Source organism: Rhineura floridana, chromosome 5, assembly GCF_030035675.1.
Source record: "Rhineura floridana isolate rRhiFlo1 chromosome 5, rRhiFlo1.hap2, whole genome shotgun sequence".
In the NCBI taxonomy this organism is placed as follows: domain Eukaryota; kingdom Metazoa; phylum Chordata; class Lepidosauria; order Squamata; family Rhineuridae; genus Rhineura; species Rhineura floridana.
Window position 1 is genome coordinate 169,214,973 of NC_084484.1, and position 24,680 is coordinate 169,239,652.

The 24,680-nt window shown below is 41.1% G+C and overlaps 2 protein-coding genes and 6 non-coding genes across 18 annotated transcripts in view; 7 read left to right on the forward strand and 1 right to left on the reverse strand.

Annotated features, from left to right (window-relative positions):
• The first annotated feature begins 33 nt into the window (after positions 1–33).
• Positions 34–12,942, forward strand: TAF1D (TATA-box binding protein associated factor, RNA polymerase I subunit D). 8 transcript variants are annotated; one of them, XM_061628836.1, is made up of 15 exons: positions 34–122; positions 1,211–1,363; positions 2,897–3,302; positions 3,518–3,693; positions 4,477–4,531; positions 4,974–5,140; positions 5,559–5,705; positions 7,437–7,767; positions 9,380–9,430; positions 9,936–10,020; positions 10,438–10,472; positions 11,071–11,144; positions 11,624–11,678; positions 12,246–12,328; positions 12,751–12,942. In XM_061628836.1, exons 2-6 carry the CDS (start codon positions 1,227–1,229, stop codon positions 5,040–5,042), a joined length of 843 nt encoding a protein of 280 aa, XP_061484820.1. In that variant the 5' UTR covers positions 34–122; positions 1,211–1,226; the 3' UTR covers positions 5,043–5,140; positions 5,559–5,705; positions 7,437–7,767; positions 9,380–9,430; positions 9,936–10,020; positions 10,438–10,472; positions 11,071–11,144; positions 11,624–11,678; positions 12,246–12,328; positions 12,751–12,942. The 8 variants fall into 8 exon arrangements, with proteins under 8 accessions (XP_061484820.1, XP_061484814.1, XP_061484815.1 ...); XM_061628830.1 differs by having other exon boundaries at positions 4,974–5,038; XM_061628831.1 differs by having other exon boundaries at positions 4,974–5,038; positions 11,084–11,144.
• LOC133386408 (small nucleolar RNA SNORD5) lies at positions 6,918–6,989 on the forward strand. The gene has a single exon (XR_009763152.1). It is a non-coding gene; the product is annotated as a small nucleolar RNA SNORD5 (small nucleolar RNA).
• On the forward strand, positions 8,985–9,109 carry LOC133386402 (small nucleolar RNA SNORA40). Its single transcript, XR_009763144.1, has one exon. It is a non-coding gene; the product is annotated as a small nucleolar RNA SNORA40 (small nucleolar RNA).
• LOC133386393 (small nucleolar RNA SNORA8) lies at positions 9,505–9,643 on the forward strand. Its single transcript, XR_009763134.1, has one exon. It is a non-coding gene; the product is annotated as a small nucleolar RNA SNORA8 (small nucleolar RNA).
• On the forward strand, positions 10,093–10,227 carry LOC133386394 (small nucleolar RNA SNORA1). The gene has a single exon (XR_009763135.1). It is a non-coding gene; the product is annotated as a small nucleolar RNA SNORA1 (small nucleolar RNA).
• On the forward strand, positions 10,705–10,776 carry LOC133386392 (small nucleolar RNA Z40). The gene has a single exon (XR_009763133.1). It is a non-coding gene; the product is annotated as a small nucleolar RNA Z40 (small nucleolar RNA).
• LOC133386397 (small nucleolar RNA SNORA18) lies at positions 11,409–11,539 on the forward strand. The gene has a single exon (XR_009763138.1). It is a non-coding gene; the product is annotated as a small nucleolar RNA SNORA18 (small nucleolar RNA).
• A 5,277-nt stretch (positions 12,943–18,219) lies between the features above and the next one.
• The window catches only part of CEP295 (centrosomal protein 295), a 48,505-nt gene continuing 42,044 nt past the window's right edge, over positions 18,220–24,680 (reverse strand). For 3 of the 4 annotated variants that reach the window (XM_061628839.1, XM_061628840.1, XM_061628842.1), the window contains 6 exons: positions 24,396–24,569; positions 22,806–22,923; positions 21,977–22,177; positions 21,288–21,387; positions 19,866–19,965; positions 18,220–18,520 (listed from right to left, as the gene is read on the reverse strand). In XM_061628839.1, coding sequence (XP_061484823.1) covers positions 18,473–18,520; positions 19,866–19,965; positions 21,288–21,387; positions 21,977–22,177; positions 22,806–22,923; positions 24,396–24,569 — 741 coding nt within the window. In that variant the 3' untranslated portion in view covers positions 18,220–18,472. The remainder of the gene's footprint in view (positions 18,521–19,865; positions 19,966–21,287; positions 21,388–21,976; positions 22,178–22,805; positions 22,924–24,395; positions 24,570–24,680) is intronic. The other variant, XM_061628841.1, reaches the window with a different exon arrangement.

The window sequence follows — 24,680 nt, forward strand, 5'->3', positions numbered from 1 at the left end:
TCGCATCCGGCCCTTCTTCCCATCAGATCCGAGACCAGACTCTCGCGAGACTTGCAAGAACTATTTAAGTGGCCTGGCGCTGGCTGCTCGGCCTTAGCGAGCCACGCGCTGGAGCCGTTGAGGTACCGGAATGTGTCTCCATCTGCTTGGTTTAGGCTCTGGTTAGAGTGAGGCCTATAGCGTGAGATTTAGAGGTCACTGGTGTAGGATATGGCTAGGTTATTGGGGTGGTGAGGGAGAGGTGTCGGGGTGAAAAGCATTGGTCCGCTTATCCTTCTCTGGCTGATTTTTTGAAGAAGAAATGTATTAGCTTAATGGCTAAGGATGGTCCTGAGCTACTACTTGTTAGTAAATTGGGGAGGCAAGGGTGAGCTTATAATCGAAACGAGGTATAACCGATAAATAAAGGAGGGATTAGAAAGTGCTCCGTGTTTAAATCCTGCCTTTAATAATTATTAAAGCTAATGATAATAATTCCATTTTCACGACAACCCCGTGATGTAGGTTAGGCTAACAGGTAAGTGGCAGGCCCAAGACCACACAGGGAACTTAAAGACTTTGTGGGGATTTGAACCTGAGTCTCCCCTCTGTCCTAGCCTAACATTTTAGCTGCAGCACTGTGCCGTTTTAATTCAACTGTGTGAGTTAGCTGGATTACCCCTTATAATAATGTAGTCAAACTTTGCTTGATTAATCTCTAGATAATTAAAAAGTATGGATTACTCTATGCAGATTATTTTTTTGAAAATATCTCTGGATGATAAAGGATGGGTTTTATTTTAGTCTCTTCAGAGCATGGTGATAATGAATGTGTGCACATAGTGTTGAGGTAGTAAATTTATGTACTTAACATATGTGGTATTAGGGAGATCTCTTTTCAGTAGCTAGCACCTGGAGTTGGTGCTTGTGTACAGATTTTTAAAAAAATATCACTGAGGTTGTATACTTACAGAAATTTCACATGCTGACAGTAGTTAACTGGGCCCAATAACAGCATTTATTTGATGCCTTGGCAGCCAAACAAATCTGGACTTAAAAATGGAGTGAGACTTAACAACCTATAAGGTGTTGGGCAAATTGACAATATGTGAGGAGATCTGTTCACTTCCTTGTAAATGTAACTAGATTAAAGATCTGCTTTTCTCATTGAAATCCTTGTGTTGATTTTGCTTTAGCAAAAAGTTGATGCGTGTGTCATTCTCTACACTAGTGTAAAATAGAAGAATATGGCCGAAACTGATGAAATGCAAAACTCATTGTTGGACAGTGCTGAACACTTCACTGATGGCCACTCTTCCCAAGATGCCCTACAGATGCCAGGTTCCTCAACTGGTGCTTTTTCTGATAATGGAGATTCAGGAATGTGAGTGCTTATTATTTTTATGTAAATATTTCATAAAACAGACCTGCACTGAAGATTATAATTAAAGTTTACATTTTATTATAATGGTTTCCATATTTTTAAACTTGCAGATGCAAGAGGTGTTCAGCGCCTAAAAAAAAATAAAACTTGCTCGTGTCTGTAAGAACCTGTAGTTTAGTCATCTATCCTGCACTGAAGTCCCTTTGCCCCTCACCATCCACTGCAGTCTGTACAGTGGCTTTATTGCTATCAATACACCTATCTTTTTAAAAGAAATTATTGCATTTATTAAAAAATTATTCCTCTTTTCTCCAAGGAGCTCAAGATTCCGTACATGTTTCTTCCCCTCCTCATTTAATTCCCCAGCAGCCCTGTGAGCTCCATGGCTGAGTGGGGATTTGAACCCAGGTCCCAGTCCAATAATCTAAACATTACACCACACCGGCTCTAGATTCTTATTTTAGTAAGACATTCTGAAACAGCTCCTTCCTTTCCTTTTCTTGCTGCAGCATTACTTGAGTGCCTGTCCAAGCCTCTACACACCATGCGGTCTTGACTCCAAAGATAACTTTCTAGGTGGAGATGCTTCTTCCATAGCACCTGTAACTCATTTAATATCCTGTCTTTTTGCCTACTGGGTCCACAGTATAGCTTGTAATGATAAAGTTGCAACAGTCGAGTAACAGAATAATAAATAAGTACTGAAGATCAGTTCACTTAGGCTGTGTACACATGATACATTTAGAGTGTATGGCTTTCCTCAAAGAATTCTGGGAGCTGTACTTCCACAGAGCTACAACTCCCAGCACCCTTAAACTACAATTCCTAGGATTCTTTGGGAGAAGTCACATGCTTTAAATGTGCATGCAGCCTAACATTAGGTACAGGGAATAGTTTAGGAAGAGCCAACATTGTCCCTGTTGAAGATGGAGGCAGCAACTTGGTTGTTTTAATTAATTAATTAAATGTATATCCTACCTTCAACCCAGGGCCGCAAACAAATGATAAAACACCAAAAACGTCTTAAAAACTTTAAAAAAAAAAAAAACCTGGAAAACAATTCTAACACTGATGCAGACTGGGATAAGGTGTCTATTTAAAGAGGCTTTTTGAAAGAGGAAGGTCTTCAGTAGGTACCAAAAGACAACAAAGATGGTCCCTTTCTAATATTTAAGGGGGGTGAATTTCAAAGGGTAGGTGCCACAACACTACAAGCCTAATTCTTGTATGGAATGGACCTCCTGATAAGATGGTATCTGTAGGAGGCTCTCACCTGCAGAGTACAGTGATCAACTGTGTACATAAAGGGTAAGGCAATCTTTCATGTGCCTTGAATACTAGTCTAATACGAAACACCACCTCATGGACTCTGAAGGTGAGACCATTCCAGAAGTGAGGTGTCACTGCTGAAAGCACACGTAGCTGAAGATGTTCTCTTCGTTAGATGGGTGAACCCGGAAATGGAGCTGATCTAAAAAGATTGATTTTAAAGTGTCATCAAAGAGCAACTGTATGCTTTCATTGGTTCCTCAGGACTGACTCTGGCTCACAGTTACTGAAGCCCTCAAGAAAGAAAGTTAATGCTTTGAGGTCAGCAAGGCTTTGTGGGAGATCTTCAAAAAGTACATCTGCCAGTAAAACACAGGGTGGTTCTATGAAGTTTGAAGGTCGGTTGAAGTTGCCGATGCCTAAGATTGACCTCAAAGCCCTGTTTGACTACCACTTCAGAAGGAAGCAGCATAGAAACCGCAAAAGGTGGCGCTTAAGTGTTAAAGCCACTAAACGCAGGAGTCCGGAACCGTGTATAAAGAGGTCGTGGCCAAGAGTCTCAAAAGATGAGCGAGAAAGGAGATGTAGAGAGAGGGGCCGTCAATTTCCTTTTGTGGAGAAACTCTATGGAAGGAAACACATTCCCTTAAAAATGGTGTGTCTGTATGAGGTAAGTTGCACTTATATTAGTAGAAGCAACTATATAGTCATGGTCTGCTCTTTTGTACAGCTAATACGATTGGCTTTCCGAGAGACAATCTTGATTACAAAAGCTTCACAGTTCGAAACCTTATTGGTATCTTGCATAACAGATCAAATTGGCTGGCTTTGAGAATCTTCTATCCTGGCTTTTGTTCATAGCAAATCAAATTTCTTCTCCCCTAGCAAGCTGCTTTGAAAGGATACTTCAAATACATTGAAATGCTGAAATATGAGCACCATCTTAAAAAATCTTTGGCACGTTTGAATGCTGAGGATGATCTAGAACATAAAGGTCTAGAGTCAAGAAAGTACAAATATCTGGATGATGATGGCTCTCTTTCTCCCATTGAGGAGACAAAGTATGTATAATTATTCTTTATGGGGCTTTGCATCACATCTGTGCACTTGGCTGAAAGTTACATGCGAAGCAAGAATTGATGGGAATTGGCTGATTTAGATCATGCTAAACCAGGAGTGGGAAACCTTTGGCCCTCCAGATGTTGTTGAGCTACAGCTTCCATCAGCTCTAGCCAGCATGACCAACGGCCAGAGATGATGGAAGTTGTTCAGCAACATCTTGGAGGGTCAAAGGTTCCCCACACCTATGGTAAGCCATCTTTCCCAACCCTTGCTTATAACAATTGTTGATCAATTTCAGAAGTTGCATTTCATAAATGCCTGTATTGTACCATAGGAAATATACTTTTACTCTAGGCAGTTACCCTTCTGAACAACATTTTGAGAGAAGCAAATCCAACCCTAAAATTAAGTTGAGAATATGTCTGGCACACTTTCAGAAACATTAGGCATGAATGCTCTAAGCTGCTTCCTATGTGACTAGTGTATTGAAGATTATGTGCAGGAAATGCTTCTAATACTTGTGGTTCTGGGTGGACAATAACTAAACTCCTTCATGTTCAGACTTGTTACAAGATGCAATGCTATGAAAGGAAAAGGTTCAGTAACGTTCTGTAGACCAGGGCTAGGGAATATTTGGCTCTCCAGGTGTTGTTGTAAGAATCATAACTAGGAAATGCACAAGAAGCGCTTTGGACACTTGAAAGTGCTATATAAATCCAGTTTCTAGTATTCCTCTCTACTTAAAATTACATAGAGTTGACTGGGCAATTGCTGTATTTCAGTGGAGATGACCAAAATGAGAGTTCTGGAGATGAAGAAATTGGTGCTAAGATAGTGGTAAGCCTTCACCGACTTAAGTCAATAATTTTAAGTTAATTGCAGTGATCTTAAAAGCACTTAAGCTGCATTTCTCAAGGCACTTAATTTGAAAATAATTCTGTGAGAACTCAGACCAAGTATTGTGAAGATTACACTTTACTCAGTCATCATATACTGAGCTTGGACTTTGTGGTGCCATGCTATCAGACCTCTTTTCCAACCCATGTTCTCTTTAGCTTAGCTGCCAATGCAGCACCCATGGAAGCCAGTGTGCCTACCAGTATTTATCGTAGTGTATTTTATCTTTTTAAAAAAACCGACCCCATGCACCTAGAATGTATGTTGGTTCTGTAGTTAGTATGCATGTGTGCTCAGGAAAAGTATCTATTTTGAAATGAAAAATTGCTTCGCTTTATTATCAACAAGAAATACCCTGTCTGTTTCTCTTCCACTGCCATAGGAGAACAGCTGTTTCATATTAAGTAGCACAATTCCAAAAAAGAAGACATGCAAAAGAAAGTCAAAGTGAGCGTGCCTATTTATAATACTGTACTTAGCAAAGAAAGCAAGGAGAGGCATGACTGTGGAGCTTCAATACTGGATACTGGAACACGTATAAATAAAAATGTAAAAATACCATGGCTTCAGATCTGGGCTTGTTATCACTAACCATAGTTTAAATAAACCACATTTTTTGAAGTTTAAGCCATCATGGGGGAAATGTAGGTAGTTTACCGTTGGAATCAGGAGGTTCTGATCTTGCTGTTGCAGTAAGGGGAGGAGAGTGCATGAACACGGGACTCATTGTGGCTGTCTTGCATAGAAGGAAGCCATTATTTTTTTGTTGCTTTTTAACTGGGCCAATGCTAGAAGGTAACTGGTGGGGGGTGTACTCTAGGCAAACAGGCTATTGGTGGTGGCCAGGCATTGCTTTTTGCAAATGCTTTTGGTGAGAACAGCAGCAGATGTGAACGTCCACATTTTATTAAACAGCACTTTTTTTATCCCCCTTGTTGCCTTCATTTTAATTGGGTTTTTCTTGCAGATCTTAATTGGTATTTTATGGATTGATTTTAATGTTGTAAGCTGCTATGGGAGCAGCCTTGTTAAAAGTTGTGCATGAATTCCACGATTCTGTCAAGGAGATTTGACAAATTGCAGTTCCAGAGTCTGCCATCACTGTCTTGTTAAGGTAAATATGATGCTCCCTTAACCATGTGCAAAGGCACTAGCTTCATTGCACAGACTCTGCTCTTGGCTGTAGTTGAAGCTTTTAGTGCTAAATGACACTTGACAGTGTAGCGTGTTTTAGAAGCCCCAATGAACTCAGTAAGATTTCTAAGAAATTATGCTAGGATTGCAGCCTAAAGTCAGGGAACAGTTAGATAGTATCTATGTGAATCTCACTATTTGAACATCATAATCCCTGCAGAAGATATGAAGTTATTTACACAAGATCATCTTAATTTTTAGCTTGTTTTGGAGGTTTTGTTTAGCAGTATTCCCTTATGCTTTTCATTTGCCCAACAATTGAAAAGGGTGTTTTGGTGGAAAAAAATAATTGCATTTCTCTAGTGTTTGTGGTTGTCAGTTTAGGCTTCAACACCAAATTCCAAGAATGTGTCACCTGTACTGATCAGCCTTTCTTGCATTTTGTTCTTAAAAAGTGTGATCCTGTGCCAGTGTTACAGCACATCCAGCTCTGAGGGCTATAGTCTTCCTAAAAGCAGAAGTTGGGCATCAAGTGTAATGCTGGGTACTGCTTTTGATGTGCTTCCCTTCCTATCCCCCCCCCCCAGGACTTGCTGGATCAGTTCCCTTCCACAAAATGTTAGCTTTTCACACACGCACTCTTGATTTTTATGCTGGAGCAGTATGTTTTGTTGTGGAATAGCACCATCAGTTGCGGCAATCTTGGTACGGCCTGAAATAAGCCTTCTGGCATGAAGTGGTAGGGTCTATGTTCTTCATATGGCTCTATTATTAATGTATTGCCATGTATACATGACACTGTGGGTATGATGTATCCCATGGGACATACAATCTGAAATAGACACAGCAAAATATGAAGTGGGGAAATGGAGGCATAGGCAGGCAGGGGAAGAATATGTGATTATTTCATTTACATGTACTTTGACTTAGTTACAATAATAAGGTATAGGGGCTAGGGAGATGACAGTAGCAGTTCAGGAGGGAATGGAGGTGTTCAAACCATGTGTCTCTGGTAAAGTCAGGAGTTCAGATAGCTGGGCGCTTCTGGTAGTAACTAGAATTCTCAAGGTGGTAAGAGCTACAGAGCATCCACCTGGGCAAAGATGTGACACCCTAGCAGTCCTGCTCCATCAGGATGTGCACAGGCCTCTAGTAAGTGACATGCATAACTGGATCTAGATTCTGTGCAACAGTTCATGTGATGATTGATTTCGGTTCAACTGCTGAGTGATTCAGAAATGAACTAAAAATAACTCTGACCAGAACTTGAGTGCAGAATGAGCGTTTCTCCCAACGTGTCTGAAACACACTCTTAAGGTGCACAGACACCTTTGGGGTGAACTGTAAAAACCTCAGTAATTGGCAGCCTGAACAAATATTGATGATAAAATAGGCACGCAGCATCAGTGACTAACTTTCATGCACCTTAACACCCATGTTCAAAGGAAGGTCTGTAACTCTCTGGTAGAGCACATAACTGATGCCAAAGACTCCAAATTCAATCCCTGGCATCTCCAGGTAGGATAGGGAAAGATTCCTGCCTGAAAAGCCTGGCACTGTTTGTTGTAGATGGAACTAGAATGACCAATGATCTCACTCAGTGTAAAGCAGCTTCCTAGATAATGTCGAAAGTGCCCTTCCTTGACAGGGAACCCAACTAATATTAAAAGTTGATGTATACGTGACATGTGCTTTTTTCCTTCCATACCAGCAACTGTGAAATGAATGGCTTTTATGACAAGTAATGCCTCCAAGACCCATATGGCAGCAGCATTTGCCCATGGCAACAGACTGCAGCAAAGAAGATGAGTTTATACATCCTGTGCCTGATGGTTTGCTGCTAGCCTTGGATTTGTTCCGCTTCACCATGCATCTAGCTGTTCAGCTTGTTTTCTGTCACCTTTCCTGGTTGGAGTCTCCCGATATAGAATGATCATGGTATGCTTTCCTGCCTTCCTGGAGATGGTGGAATTGGAGGCAGTGAATTGGCTACCAGGATGGTAGTCCCAAATTGGTAGTTTGGCACACAGAGATCCCATTAAGTGAGTCTTTCCTAAAATCTAAACTGACAAAAGAGTGACGAGCTGTGGGAGAGGCAAAACACTAAACTTGAGCTGAAGGAAATATGCTGGTCATGGTTGGCGCATATAAAGAACCACTCAGAGCTACCATGGGAAATGCAGAGCTTGGAAAAGTTACTTTTTTGAAGTACAACTCCCATCAGCCCAATCCAGTGGCCATGCTGGTTGGGGCTGATGGGAGTTGTAGTTCAAAAAAGTAACTTTTCCAAGCTCAAATGTTACATGGAGCTCTGTATCTCCTGAAGGAGGAGGCCCTGACAGCAGTATGTTCCTTGTAGTGTTCTCTTCAGTGTTCAACATCTGTTGATGTGTCTACACTTTCTAAATGCTTGCCACTCAGCATGCACCATGTAAGCCTAGGGGTTTCATTTGAGTGAAGATCTTAATTCACATACTTCCCTGACACTTTTTAAAAAAAGAATTGGCTGGCTAGCTAATGAGGCCTTGTTGTTGACATGAACTGAGAGTTTTTAGAAGGCTGCTGGGTGCATCGTACAGTGTGGTCCTGATGCTGTTGTACCTGCGATTTCGGTTGGTCTTAATCCCAACTGGAAAAGGAAAAATGCTGGTTTGGCTGATTTTAATGTCTGTTTTCTGGTTCAACAAACTGGATACTGGTGTACATCAGGGCTGTGGAGTTGGAAGCAATTTTGGGTGGAGTCGGTAGAAATGTTCTGACTTCAAAATAAATTTTGATTGACAATTTTTTAAAATATAAATTCAAAATGTCAAAGAAGCTTCCGATGAAGTCAGCTGTATTTGAGCATTTCACCGTAACTCAAGATGGAAAACATTTTGTGTGTCAGTATATGACACAGGACCCAGATGAAGACAAATGCTGTGATGCCAAGATCAGCGCATATTCAGGCAGCGATAAAAATGCTCCTATGAGAGCTTCCAATTTAAAGACATTTACAGTGCTTTCCAGGACTGTGGAGTTGGAAGCAATTTTGGGTGGAGTCGGAGTCAGACAGTAGAAAAATAGAGGAGTCGGAGTCGAAGGTTTGGTGTACCGACTCCACAGCCCTGGTATACATCCACAGTGTACACTGAACTGGGGAAAAGGAATCGAGATGCCCTATGACTGAATTGGTGAAGATATAGTACAACCTGAGAATTACAGATTTGTAATAGGTTTATACAGTTACACCTTTTCTACCTTGAGCATTTACCTTTTTAGCACAGCTTCAGGTTTTGGCTATTCTCATAGACAGAAAACCATGGAGCAAGTGCTAAGAATAAATTCTTCTTTGCAACCCACGGCTGATCTGTATTGGCTGTGTTACTAATAGGAAGGAACATAACCTTAATAACAGAACTGAAGCCCCAGGAATACTGTACTACTTGTGTAGGACACCTTGAGTTTTTCTGATACCTATGAAGTCGTCAGGTAGCTTGGAGCAACTCTGTCCAAGCAAGAGGCTGTTTTGGGGTAGATAATGTGTGCTGGTTGCCAGCCAGTCTCCATAGTAAATAAACTCTCTGGGTTGGGCCACAACTATTTTGGTTATTCATAAAAGGTTTTCTGAAACGACGCCATTTCTAAGAATACATTCCTAATTCTTATTTTCAGTGTTCTGGACATTAGAGGTTGGAAAAGATTCTCAACTAGCTTGCAGAAGAGGTACATTAACATCCGTTCATGTTCTGCATTGTACCAGTTTGGGATGATACCGTGAGTAGAGGAATAAATCAAATTGCACTGTATGGTATCTGCATCCAGCAGCCTATTCCTGATGGAATGTTCAAAAAGCAGTGCAACATTAATTCAGCATATGGCATCGTTGGTCGTCAAGCTGCTGTGCTTGATAAACCTGGTATTTTTGTTGAAACACCAAATAGTATCCGTGCTTAAAGAATGTATAAGGCACAAATGACTTGATTCTGTGTATTCTTTCCCTGAGCGGTTCTTCAAAGTTCTCCCATAAGTGCATACAGATGGAAATTTGGGTTGTCGGAATACTTACGTGTGACTGATGTTGACAGGAGGACTTTGGGGCTCACTTTGGGGCACTTCAGATGGGGTTATCCTAAAATTATGTCTCCATGTAAATGATTACAAGACTTAAAAGAACTTTGTCAGATGTGTCAACTTGGTCCTGATCCACTATAATTTTGTACTTTCCTAGTGTCCGTGGAAGACCACAGAATTCCTCATAAAATGGTTTTTATTCGAAATCAACAAGATCATCAAGTAACTGCTTCATGCTGAAGGTAATATGCTTTTTCCATTTTAAAGATGATACCGAGAAGAGTGGCAGGGAAGTGTTGGCCAGTTACTTGCTCTGCCTTGTTGATTTTACTAAATGTAGGCACATTTCATTGTGACTGAATTCAGCAACGAGGCTATAGAAAACACAGGTTATGCTTCCATCACTGTAAGATAAAGTTACACTGGTGACAATGAGACCTGTAATAACCTTATCCTGAAGTTTTATTGGCTAAATTGTGTGGTGAATATGTGGCTCTTAGCCTAATTCCATGTGGCCTTGTAGAGTTCAGACCTGTGGCAAGATTAGTCTGTTCCTCTTTCTGCCCCCTGGGCAGCTTGTTAGATGGATGCAGCGAGAGAAAAGGGTTGGCTTTCTCCATTTGGCTCAACACTTTTTTTTTTTTACCTTTTTTTAAAAGGGGATCTGGATAATCAACATCTGTCTCCTAAATTGGTAAGAAACTGATATTATTACTTCTGAAATGTTAGTATAAGCATTGCTAGTGGAGATGTGCTTGAGATTGATGTCTTGATCACTGGTTGCTCCTTGCCTAACTTGTTCATTGTAGAAAGGGAATTGTGTGAATATGCTCCCTTCTCCCTCTGGAAGAGACAAGTTTAAACCCACCGTCTGTCAAAGTAGTGAAGAAACCCTCTTTTTCATAGTAGAGGCTGTTGTAAAGAACTGTTAATGATGATTGGCAAGATGTTCAACTGCTCTGAAAAGAGTGAATGATAAACAGCCATTCTGAACAACTGACTGAACAGCTAGTCCCTCAAATAGCTTGCTGCCTCTTGGGCTCTTATCTAAGCAAGGGATAGATGTGAACTGCCCTTTGTAAATGTACCGCTATATAGCTGGTTCGCAGTTGCATGGCACATTTACAAAGGTGGTGCCTTGTAGGAGCAGGGGGCAGACACGCTCTGGAATCTCTCATTTGCCAACTCCAGTAAATAGACGAGGAACTAAGGAATCAGATCCTACAGAGGCATCATTGTGATACCCTAACACTTTGCTTGATGTGTGCTCTCTTGTGGCTGCAAATTGACAGCTGGCTCTTCCAGGTAGAAAATACAACAAAGTGGAATGAAGTTGCTTCAGATGGAGGAACAGATGTGTGTGGAGGTATGAAAACTCCTGGGGGAGGAATGGGGAGTCACAGGCCAAGGAGAAATGCAACCTTCTAGGTCTTTCTATCTGTCTTGTGGAACTCTCCCCAGGCTACATACCTCGCTGGCCCTGCTTTGCCCTCTCTTGGAGTGTTTTTGCTTAGGATGTTTTCCTGAACTCTGGTAAGCTTCTTGCTTACTGGATGGAGGGTAAAAAGGGGTGTATGTATACAACTAGCCTGCTATATATAACAAAGATACCTGAGACAGGCCAAATAACGTTGAGGTCTATCCCGATTGGATCTTGCTGTAGGTTCTTATCGTTGGAAATGCCTCATAGAGCAGATTTGTGGTTTCGCTTTACCCACTAAACTATGTGTTAGATTAGTGGGATAAAACTGCAAGACAATAAATTAGTGGAAAAGTCCAGTCTATACTGGGTAATTTTAGCTTGTTCTGGTAGAATGGGGATTAAGAAATGTTCTCTATCTGCAGGCATGGACTGAATTGAAAACCTACCAGTGCAATTGACAAAAATCCTCTTGAAAAGGTAATGTTGCTGTTAAAGTCTTGGCTACGCTCTATTTGTAATCCAGGCTATGTTAAACAAAATACTAGCCACAGTAACAAATGGACAGATTTCCACTTTGTCACATCAAAACTAATATCAAAGTAGTAAACCATGGCAGTAGATAAGGGGCTATTGGGAACTGTAGGCAAAGCTTGATTTAGGTGGATACTCCTACACCACTTGCAGTGCAACAGAACTTGTGGTCTTGAAGTTTCCTCTATCAGGATACATTAGCTGGTCTCTACCAAGGCTGCTAGGAAATACTGTTTCTGGTATGCTGTGGACGTGACCACAGAGTAACTTCCCCAGATTTTTGCATTGCTACTGTGGGTAGTACCAAATCTGTTGGAAACATCTGACAAAAGCTAGAAGCTGAGGCCAATAGTCTCGACTGCATCTGCAATCTATAGAGGCCTGTAGGACTGCACGTAACACTGTCTTGCAGCAGGAACCCCTGGTGCTGCTAAGTTCCTTATTAAGAGGGGTGAGACAATCCACTGGATGCTATTTCAGGCTGCTTAATCATGTGCTAACCCTATTTTCCAGGACCCATTGTCATCAAGTCACTACCAGAAAACCTACAAGTCTAAATAGGAATTTAGGTAGATAAGCACCACCTCATGCAAAAGGTAAATACAGATGTTCTTCAAACTATTTATTGAAGGTCACTTCAAAAGAGGGCTATATGCAGTTGAACAAATGGCTCTTAACGCACTGACCTAATATGGACATCCTCTGCAGGATATCAAGGGTACTTGGTGTGCTCTGTGGTCTATACCAGAGGAGACATGTGTTTGCATCCAAAGTATTTAAGACAGCTGCTTTGCAGGGGAATTTAAGGGTGGCATTGGTTGAATTCAACAGTTTGGGAAAACAGCAGTTTGGAATAAATCCCAATCACTACTGTTGGAGGAAATACACACTAAGATCCAGATGTGAAATGTTATTTAAAACCATGTTCACCTTTCAGATTTCATGGTGGGGAAGGGAAGGAGGAGACTTCAGCATGTTCATTCTATAATGCATTCACTATATTTTTCTACACTTTCAGGTAACTGCTGGCAAGAAACTGGAAAAATAACAAAATGGCATAGTTGCTCTTCTGTCGAACATTTTAGTGTTTAAAAGTTGGTTGAACAGTAAATTGACTTGGTCTGATACAGTTTCCTTAGTAAAGCTTCACATGCAGGACTTTAACTGGAGTTCTAAAACAGCTTCTCAGTAAATAAAGTCTTTGATGGAATGGTATGCTTTCTGTATTAATTGAAGCTTAGCCATATTTTAATTCCTGTTTCCTCTTTTCTTATGTATGCTGGAAACTTTTGACTCCCTGTGGACTTCGTACACTATATATCTAAAGCCAAAACAAGCTTTTGCAGGGGAGACTACTTTGCTGTTCCCAGAGTATTCTGTCGTGGACTACTTAGACTCTTTCAGATTGATCTACATGTATCATGTAGAACTGGCAAAGCTGTTTCCATTATCTGATTTGGACTGTGAACTATTGGACACAATGACAGAACTGTGCTACAACTGGTTCTCTTTAGTGATTAGAATAAACAATATGGTACCTGCCCACTTACTGTGAATGACACCTCTGACAGCCTGTGCTGCTACTTCAAGGACTCAACCTATTTTTTGTGATGTTTTTAACTTTTAATTACGTATTTTTAAATTGTTGTAACCTACCAGAAGAGAAAAACCAACTCATTTGAAATGTTGTGTTGGAGGAGAACTTTAAACATACCATGGGCCACAAAAAAGACAAATAATTGGGTGTTAGAACAAATTAAACCAGAACTGTCACTAGAAGCTAAAATGATGAAACAGGTTATCATACTTCGGACACATCATGAGAAGACATGATTCATTAGAAAAGACCATAATGCTGGGAAAAACAGAAGGGAGTAGAAAAAGAGGAAGGCCAAACGAGAGATGGATTGATTCCATAAAGGAAGCCATAGACCTGAACTTGCAAGATCTGAACAGGGTGGTTCATGACAGTTGCTCTTGGAGGTCACTGATTCATAGGTTGCCATAAGTCGTAGTCAACTTGGATGCACATAACAAAACTCACATGCTGATGTAACTGGTGAAGGTGGGCATTTGAAGGTGCCCTCAGCTGCCCTTTAGGTGGTGGGCTGATCAGAGCATACCTTCAAGTTTGCTTTAAAGTCCCAAAAATCTGGGCTTCATAGGGAAACCACCTGATGTCACTGACACCTAGTGATTGAAAGGTGGTCCACCTGTCAACTTTTGACACACCAGAAGTTGGAGAAATAAAGTTCTGGGGCAATGGATCAAGAGGGTCAAATCACTCCAAAAAGCTTGGGAGTTTAAAAACTATGTTAGAAGCTCAACTAGAGTGTTTATACCACAGATGAGGAGCAGTACCACCAGGGTCAAGAGGATACCAGTGTGGTTAAAGAGCAGAATTAAAGATGCTATTAGCAAATAGAAAGCTTCCTTAAATGGAAGTCTTGTCTGAATGAGAACAAGATGGAACACAAACTGGCAAAAGAAATGCAAGCAGAGAAGGGATGTTGAAAAAATTTGAAGAGCACATTGCTAAAAGCAAAAACCAACTACAAAAGAGTACTTAAATACATTTGTAGTGGGAGACCGTCTAGGCAGGCAGTTGGGTCCTTGGATGACAAGGGAGTCAAAGGTGTGCTCAAGCAGAATAAGGAGATAGCATAGAAGCTTCACAGTGGAGGATATAAGACAGATCCCTGTGCCTGAACTAACTTTTGCAGGAAGAGAGTCTGAGGCATATAGTGGTGGCAAGAGATGAAGTTCTGAACAAAATAAAAACTGACAAATGTCCAGGTCTGGATGACACCCACCTGAGAGTTTTCAAAGAACTCCAATGTGAATTAGCTAATCTAACAAAAATATGCAACTTGTTCCTCTGATCTGCCTCCATACCTGGGGACTGGAAAGTGGCCAACATAATGCTAATATTCAAAAAGAGATCTAGTGGGGATCCTGGTAATTACAGGTCAGTTAGCTTAATGTCTATCCCAGAAAACTGGTGGAAAATATTTTTAAAGATAAGTAACCAAGCATGACGAGCAAACCTTGTGGAAACAGAACCAACATGGCTTCTGTTAAGGGTAAATCCTGCCTCGCTAACAGACTTATTTGAGAGTGTCAACAAGCAGAGGTGATCCAGTGGACACAGTATACTTGGAACTTTCAAAATGTTTTCAACAAGGTACCTCACCATATACTCCTGGTTAAGCTTAGTAGTTATGGAATAAGAAAGATCCTCTTGTAGATGAAGAATTGATTAAGCAGCAAGAAGCAGAATAGGAACAAATGGACAGTTCTCCCAATGGAGGAATGCAGCAAGTGCCCCAAGGATCATTAGTGGGACCTGTGCTTTTTAACTTGCTCATAAACAATCTAGAGTAAAGGGTGAGCAGTAAGGTGGCCAAGTTTGCTGATATTAGATTGTTCAGAGTTAAAATAAAAAGGGATTGCAAAGAGCTCCAAAAGGGCCTCTCCAAACTGAATGAATGGGTGGTAAAATGACAAATGAATATAAACAAGTGCAAAGTGATGTATGTTGGGGCAAAAAAACCTTAATTTCACATATACACTTATGTGGTCTGAATTGGCAGTGACTGACTAGGAACGAGGTCTTGGAGTAGAGATGGATAGCTTGATGTTGACCCAATATGCAGCAGATATAAAACAGGCAAACTACGTGCTGTACTGTGTACAGTTGCGGTCACCTCTACTCAGAAAAGGATAGAGTTGGAAAAGGTTCAGAAGTGGGCAACCATAATGATCAAGGGGACAGAGCAACTCTCCTATGAGGAAAGGTTGCAGCAATTGGGGCTTTTTAGTTTAGAGAAAAGGTAAGAAGGGACATGACAATATACACTTACATATTGGCATGGAGAAAGTGGATAGATAAATTTTTCTCCCTTTTGTAACAACAACTCGTGGACATCTACTGGAGCTGAACGTGAAGTACTTTTTCATGTAACGTACAGTTAAACTATAAGGCAAAGCAATTGATAGCCACCAACTTGGATGGCTTTAATGGAGGGTTAGACAAATACATGGAGAATAAGGGTATCAATGACTACTAGACATGATGGCTATGTTCTGTCTCTGCGGTCAGAGGCAGCATGCTTCTGAATACCAGTTGCTGGAAACCGCCGGAGGGAAGAGTGCTGCTCGGGTCCTGCTTGTGGGCTCCCCAAAGGCATTTGGTTGGTCACTGAGAACAGCATGCTGGACAAGATGGGCCAGCAGACTGTTCTCTCATCTTGCTGCCATAGCTGTACCAGGAGGAGAACGGCTGGAGCTACAGCAGGGGCAGGGAACCTTTTTGGCTCCATAGATCAAATGTGGCAGGCAGGTATTGTCACAATGACATGTGCAAGATGCTCCCCCCCCCCCAATTTTATCAGGTTTACACAGAACTTCCTTGTTAAAAGGATTGGGGAGGGGCCTTTGGTATGAGATTCTGATGCCCGCCCCTTCCTGATTCAGAAAGGAGTTTGCATGGAATACTGCTGAATTGAGCAGGACTCAACCCCACAAATCAGTAGATGAGCAGGGGTAAAATCCTCTGGTTTTTACTTGGCACAGGAGGCACAAAGCTAAGAGAGGATTTAACCACACTCTCACTCCCAGATGACAGCATGAGCCGTGTCAGCTGATGAGCAGATGGGTGTGGCTTGGGGACAATACATTAGGCAGGAGGTTCCGCAGCTGCTGAGCTCTATCAACCACCTTACCCAACCAGTTGTGTCTACCTGCTAGAAGTGTGTCCAGCTAAAACTCTGCAAGTCAGCGATAGCCCCAGTGTGGGGGGCAATACGGAGAGGAACAAGCCAGAATCTTGCTGTTGCTCTTGGTTCCAACTCATAGGACGGTGGTGTTGGTACTTGAGAACACACTCTTCCAGGTGCCACTGGGAAACAGCTACAGCTGCTGAGGGAATGGAGGCTAGGGAGGGGCTGTGTCTCATTTAACTTTGGGAGCTAGAAAGGAGAAGCCCCACCAAGCCTATTTACATGCCACTTTGTTCGATGGCTTTGAAATCAAAGCATACAGTGCAAGTTAGCAAAAGGGTTCCTAATGCCTGGAATTAGGGGATGGTCCCTTGGAGATGAGTGTAGATCTCTGTGGCAAGATTAATCTGCCCATCCCCTGGCAGCTTGCTGGATGTGGGGTAGGGTCAGCTTGTTTGTTTTGGCTCTGACTCCACCTATTGCCAGCATGCAGCTCCTGGCATAAGAAAATGGAAAAAAAGATTCCCCATAGGTGAGGAACAGAGTAAGGTGTCACAAAAGGAAAGCTTATTATTTACTCGGAGTAGTGGTGCTCTACAGCACTCTAAAACCTAAACCTCCCATTTTGTGAGGGGGGGTGTGTTAGGAATTTTTATGCCTTTCCAAGCTGGGGTCAAGCTTGGAGACAAATGGCATTTGGGGACTACGTTCCCAAGCAGCCAGAGCGAAGCATGTCTCTGTTAGGGTAACAGCTCAGAGTTGGGTAGGCAGGCGAGAGGGGGCTGTCGCCACGAGCTCTCACTGCAAGCTCTGGAAAGGATTGGAGCCGCGATTGCGAGCTCTGGAGGGAAAGGCCAGGCAAGCTGCAGGAGCGAGCTCTAAGGAACGGCAGGAACAGGAAGGAAAGGCCAGGGTGGGAAGACACACCCGGCCCTACAAGAAACCCATGCCACAACCAGGCAAACCCAAGGAGAGCCACCCCCTGAAAATATAAAAACTTTTTGGTAAATTTTACATGTAAAAAAAAAACCCACAAGAGAAAAGAGAAATACTGAAGACAGGAAAGGAACTAACAAGAACAACAAGGAACAAACGGGTGGAGCTAAGGCTAAAGGATCCAACCTAGGACAAAGGCAGGAATGGAATGGGGTCAAGCCGGAAGCAGCAGCCGAAGTCTTGACTCTCGTGCATTCCTGACTTTGCACCCTAGGCAGCGCTACTACCCACCTGGTATGCTACTTGGGGAAAACTGCTCAATGGTCTGTCTTCCAGGGATGTCTGGAAAGTACTCCCAGTCATGTCTGGAAAGTACTCCCAGTCTTACGCAGTTAGACATGCCCAAAAGGTTGGAAGAGTTACATGGGACTGCTCAAAAGAGTTTGAAAAGTGTTGTTGGTGCAAACTAAGTGGTCAGCATGCTTTCAGAGTCATATTACACTAATCTGTTCCAGCTACCCATTGATTTAAGCCCAATTTAAAGTACTGGTTATTATTTTAAAAGCGCTCCATGGATTAGGGCAATAATAGCTAAAGCCTCCCCGCCCCCTAAACCTGTCCATCAATTACAGTTAGGACTTTTCCCATGTTCTGCTGTCGAAGATTGTTAACTTTCTGATGGTGGTTTAATGCATTTTGTGCATTGGGCTTTGTTATAGGTGAATTGTAAAGCTGCTTTGAGTTTCAAACTCACAAGCAACTGAACATAGCTTTTCCTTGCAAAAACAAGCTCAATATAAATTCAAATTTTATTATAAATAACTACAAATGTGATACAAAAGCAAGGGCATGTGAAGTTTTTTTTAAAAAAACCCTCTTGGATTAAAAAGTCATAATTGAAGGAGAAAAATAAGGACAATTTACCCTATACAACTTTGACTATATTGGCAAATTATCCAAAATGAGTGTAAATTATATCAAAAGCTTGCACATCATTCCATATATTTGCAGTGGTGACCTTGAGTAGTTTTTACTTTGCAATAAAGAGTTCTTTTCCATCTGTAAGGTGCCTCCTGAAGAACATTATTTTTTCACTGTTGCTTTTCTGGCTCTTAGTTTTTCCAATGTTTTCTGTAGAGAGGTGGGAGAAAAGTCAGTGTCAGTACTGAACAGGTAATTGAAAATTAAAAAATAAGATGCCTGTAAGTCTACCCAACTCGTTTCCAGGCTCTGAACCAATTGGCACTCAAGTAAAGGATGGAAGATGGACTCTCTTCTAATAGTGCCAAAATCTCTCTGCACTAAGAATTTTGGTCATGTAGACTTGGTTTTATAAGAGCAAAAGACTACATAAGAATGTAGTAGCTATTGTTTTTCCCTATTTCAGTGGATACAGCTAAGGCCTAGATACTGTCTCCCAGGTGCCCTGATTGCAGAATTGCCTCTCCTTAAATGCAGCTTCACCAATTCTTGAGTTTTCAGCGCCAGCTGAAGACCTACCTATCTGTCTAGGCCTTCATGTGAGCTCTGCTGATTTCACTGTGTGTGGTTATTATTTATTTTTAAATTATTTTTATTTGTTTTTATTGCTTAACTTACATTTGTATATTGCGCTTTAATATACTCTGGGATTACTCCTGTGATGAATGGGTAAGAAATACCTTGAATAAATATAAGCCCCAAAGTCTACAACATAAGAGCATAAGAGCCTGCTGGATTAGGCCAGTGGCCCATCTAGTCCAGCATCCTTTCTCACAGTGGCCAACCAACTGCCCATAGGAAGCCTGCAAGCAGGACCTGAGTGCAAGAGCACTCCCGCCTCCTGCCATTTTCAGCAACTGGTATTCAGAAGCATACTACCTCCAACTGTATAGCCTTTTACTGGCTAGTAGCCACTGATAGCCTTATCTTCCATGTATTTATCTAATCTTTTAAAGCCATCCATTGGTGGCCATCACTGCCTCTTGTGGGAACCAATTCCATAGTTTAACTTTACAACTATGTACTCTGTGAAGAATTACTTTCTTCTAACATATTTCATTATACTTAAACAATAAGGAAATGATTAAATCCCTGGAGTTTCATTCTCAAGCACACCTTTGTTTCTAGAGGGTCAGCTGCAGAAGTGTTGCTCTCACACACTGTGCATTCTTTAAGTAAATGTCTAAGTTTTGAACCAACCCCAATTCCTTTCAGGAAGCACAAGGGTAGACATGGCCAGCAAAGTTTCCTTTGCCTGGATGGACCGTTACGGACGTGTAGAAGCCTCTGACTTTCACATGGCAAGAAAGCAGCCAACTGTACGAGTGGGAAGCATCGCACCTGCTGCTCCACCCACTTTTTGCCTCTTGCTCCTCTCACCACTGGCATGACCCCCCTCCCACAAAGTTGCCCATGAAAAATTACCGCTACTTTAAAACTGCATGGAATTGAGGAGTAGAACAGGTACCACCACACTGCATTGCAACCATTTTACCTTTTGAAACTCCTTTGCTCTTTCCCGGTTTTTGGCATAATTTTCTCGCCTCTCTCTCTCTTCCTTTCTGATTTTCACTTCAGCTAAGTTATTATACAATCTGCCAAGAGATAAAAAGGTATTTATATCAGCAGTGAACTGTCCAAAAGACTCTCCACTGGACGACTAAGCAATACAGTAGTGGGTAAGATTTAATGTAGAATAGCGAGGCATGTTTTAAGGGGGTTGGTGTTCTTTCAAATGTTTAAAATTGCTGGCAAGTACTCAGAATCACAGTGGAAAGCACTCTGGCCAAGTGGTCTCAGTTGGTACCATGGCAATGAAAAAGGATGGTTCAGTGTTGGGAATCAAGAAAAGGATTGTAAATACAATGTAATACAATACCACTGAATAACAATGACAGACACGTTTACAATACATTTTCAATACTTCAGTGGTTCAATCATCTTCCCTATGAAGGAAGGTTAAAATAGTTTTTTTTAAAAAAAAGATGCATTTACTGAAGTTGTACAATACACAAGGAAAACAACATGCAATAACCTGCATGTAATAGGTTAAAATAGTTGAGCCTTTTTTGGGTTAGAAAAGGGAACACATTTCCTCTCTAGTACATGGGGGGTGGGGGAAGGGCATTGAGAACACACAGGGCCATATCCAACGCTGCAGCTCTGCTGGTACAGGGACTTCCTGTGTGAGCAATGGAACTTCCTCTTCCTCTCCTGTCCCCTCCAGCCACCCATCCCCCATACACCCTCAAAATCAGCTTTGGAAGGTTGAGGAACCCTTTGGAGCAGATTTTGTTTGGGGGTTGGGGAGGAGAGGAAATGGAAGTTCTGCTGGTGCAGCACTGAATACAATCCATAGTCTTGTGGAATTATGAACAGGTGGAAAAAGGGAAGAAATCTCAGGAGAATGCAATCAAACTAATTGATAGCCGGTTAAAAGCGAAAACAAGTGCTAATCACACCACAACCTTTTTCTACCACAAAATGTACAAATATACATTTCTTTTTTAAAAATTGGACATACTCATAATTATCTACGGAACCAATAAATGGCTATTAATTGTGAGAATATGCTGCCCAACTCTAAATGCTGGGGGCAAAGAGGATTGTTATTACAGAGTACTACATGTTTTGTATTCACACATTCAATCCTGTGCAATCATTCTATAAATAGAACAAAGTGAGAGACTAGGATTTCTTTTTTTAAGCGATCTGTAACTGATGCTGCACCTTGTATTTTCAGGAAAGGGGCTATGTTGCGAAGTACAAGAGTCTTTGGACCAACTTGGATGTTGTTGCAATGCACTCCCACTTTTTTGGGGATGGAGAGCAAAAGGAAGACTCTTTTTAGATAAAAATTAAGCAGTTTGATCAACTGAATTCGTAAAATTTCTGCCAAACATAAGTCACGCATTACCTTGAAGTGCGTTGGTGCATTTGTATTTCTACTGTCTTCCTGTCTTCTGCAGAGCACACTTTTAAGTCTTCCACTTTCTTCAAATGAGCAACAGTTGAACCTTAAATTTAACCAAAATGCATTAATTATAATTAAGCTCATGAGGCCAGGTTCAATAAGCATATTCTTCCCAGGACAAATGTATTTTTCGTAAACTGGGTAGGAACAAGATACAGAATTCACACACAAGAGATTCTACTACTACTTATTATTTACACATTAGACCCTGCATCAACTAGCAACTATACCTGAATACTTGCATGAAACCTGAGAAAAGTAGCAACTACAGTAATGTTTGGATTTTAACCTACACCAAACATAAGATCATAGGAAGTGTCCTGCTGGATCATGCCAATGTTCCATCCGAGTCCAGCATCCTTTTCTCACAGTGGCCAACCAGATGCCTATGGGAAGTCCAAAAGAAGGATCTGAGTGCAACAGCACTCCCCACTTGGGATTCCCAGCAACTGACACACTGTTCCAAAAGTATTCAGGGTGAGCAACATGCTTTATAAAACATCTCAAAGTAATTTAGTATTTCAAAGAAAAAAGGTTCCTTAATACCAATAACTGTGACAAGAAAACATCAGCTTATTCTACTCGTTGAGTATTCCTCTCCCCCTTCCATATTTGTTTGTGAATAAAATTACCAGGAGGTGGCAAGTTCTCTTTTGGTTTATGAAGATATATTTGTTTCTGTTCAGTTGTCTTAACCAGAGGCTTTTCAGAACTTCGCTCTCTACTTTTGAGCTTCTCTAGTCTTTTAGAGGATCTCTCAATGAAGTCTTTCTTCAGTTTCAAAAATGATTCTTGCAAGCTCACAGCAACAGATGTGAACTCTGGCAACACGGCTGTGATGGAGGAAAAGTCTGATTTATAAGTGGTAAAAACTATTTGTGACAACATGGTTTGAGAAACCTTGTTTTATTTACCATATATAGTTTTTAGTAAATATCCACAACAGCTTTACTTTCACAGATCTGCAATAAACATAGGCATAATAATTAGAAGAAACTAATTAAGCTGTAATCTTACGAGATCCTTTGTCGATCATAAGGCATGCCCTTCAGGCACATACAATAATGAATGGGAGATTATGCATATTTCATTAGCCAGTTTCTACAGAATAGAAGAAAATGCAACCAAAGAAGCTAAAAACATGTATTTTTGTAGAACAGGAGTAAAACCAGTTTATTCAGAATGCAGCAAAGGCAACATTTTACTGGTGCATGTATATGCATGTCCATACAAAAAAAAAATCTGAAGCAGACATGACTAATAAAGGCTTTTTAGAAGACAATGAATAAAGGACTGTTCTGTGCTTTTCTGGCCTGTGTGTGACCTAATGCAATGCTCTCATGAAAAGATGGATAAATTAGGAGTAAGGTCTCCATTTTTTTCTGAGTTTAGCATTATTTAAATTGACAAAACGTCTCAACTTTAGCTCTTGTACTTTTGCTGAATCTATTGCATACCTACCTGCTTGTTTGGGTTTTTGACCATAATCCTCTTGGGTGCTTTGAACTGTTGATGGATTGTCAGCCTGAGTGGAAATGGAGTCATCTACTTCTGAATTTAAAGGTAAAAATCCTCTGTTCTGTTAAAAAAAATAATTGGCTATATAATACATAATGTGATGCTTGCAGACTCTAATGTCACTTCATTAAAAAGAAGCCACGAAAGGAGGTGTTCCAGCATTAGTACATATGCAGAATTTGGAAAAAATGGAAGTAGAAATTACTTTTAAATTGGAAATCACTGCACTTGAGATATCACCTAGAATATCAGTGGTGCAATGTACTGCTTTATATCACAGACTCACTCTAAGCATGCACAGAACAGCCACAGAATTGAAGCGGCACAAGCAACTTCAGCTGACACTACCTTCCAGTAGTTTGCCTGTAGAAAACATTCAGTCCCGTAACTGGGGGTTGCCAGAAACAACCATGTCTTGTGTCTGCCAGACACTGTACAATGTGTGTATGTAAGGTTGCAAAGTGTGTGTATGTGAGGTTGCAAAGAAAAGGCTCCCAAAGCAAATGGACTCTAACCTCCCCAAAACAGCAAAAGTATACAAGGTATGAATGCCCCCCCCCCAAATACTGGAATAGTAGGATGACTATTTCTCTCCTTTATCATTCCAACCTCATTTGGGAAATCTGCTGCTGATTTGGGAAGAGCTGTTTTACTTTAATGAAGTTTCCCTAGAGAATGCCAGTGTTGGGATTTGTGGCCCAGCTCCCAGCTTCTTACACCTTAGCAGCTGGCCGCAAACACACAACCATGTGAAAGGATCTCTGCACACTTGCCACAGATGGGCGGAGCAGGAAGTGGAATATGCTCAAAAAAAGTTGCTGTACAAGTTGCACACCCTGTATCCTCTTGAAACCTAGTAGGCCAGGGGTTCCCAAACTGTGGTCCGTAGACCACCAGTGATCCATGAGTTTCATTCACGTGGCCTGCTGCATGTCTGTGAATTTCTGGTTGAAGACGAGAGACACACATCCACTGCATTAAACAGGCATATTGATTTTAATTATTTTTATTGCTGCTTCTATTGCATTTTATTGTGTTACAATTTGAATTCAAATTGCAATACAATAAATTACAATATATAAGAAATAAAAGCAGCAATAAAAATAACAATTAATAATCATGCAGCATTTAGCACAGTGAAATTTAATTGCTATAAGAGGCAAAAAAAAACATTAAGCGGTCCACCAAGACCTTCAGCAATTTTCAAGTGGTCCACAGGGGGAGGGGGGGAGTTTGGGAATCACTTTAATAGGCTAAAGGCTTCTCAGGCACACTCCCTCTGCCCATCATATATCTTTTCTCTGGTGGGGGGGAGCGAGACACAAAGTTCTGCCTCAGTAAGCCACATTACCTCCAATGTTGTCATAGAAGAGTTGTTAGTAGCACAGCACTAATTTCCACTCAATTTTTTAAAGTTCAGCTATGATCTTGTTACCATGCTGTGATTTAACAGCTTCACCATTTAACACTTTTTTCAATAGTAAAAAAAATTCATCGACACAAAAAGGGTCTTGGGGGGGTCACAATGTTTACCTCAGGATATGTTTTAACCTCAGAATGATCAACATATGATAGGTTTTCAGTTTTCCCATTTCTGCTTTTGGCTTGGCTAAAGAATTCCAAGTCTGATTCTGCAGTACTGACATCATTGGAGCTTATCAGCGTCAATTCAGGTTCTTCCATAATGCCTTGCCCTGTATGAGTTTCCTAGAAAATAAAATTACAGGATGCAATATCTACGTAAACCAACTAACCAGTATTTTTATCAATGTTTGTCTCTCAAAATTGAGCACAGTTGGAAGCTCAGAACATTTTTAA

What these genes read in the sequence shown, in the direction of transcription:
- TAF1D (XM_061628830.1), top strand. Translation starts at nt 1,227, where the DNA reads ATGGCCGAAACTGATGAAATGCAAAACTCATTGTTGGACAGTGCTGAA. An exon ending in GATAATGGAGATTCAGGAAT is followed by an intron (nt 1,364 to 2,896) that starts GTGAGTGCTTAT and finishes TTGGTTCCTCAG; the next exon opens with GACTGACTCTGGCTCACAGT. An exon ending in TCTCCCATTGAGGAGACAAA is followed by an intron (nt 3,694 to 4,476) that starts GTATGTATAATT and finishes GCTGTATTTCAG; the next exon opens with TGGAGATGACCAAAATGAGA.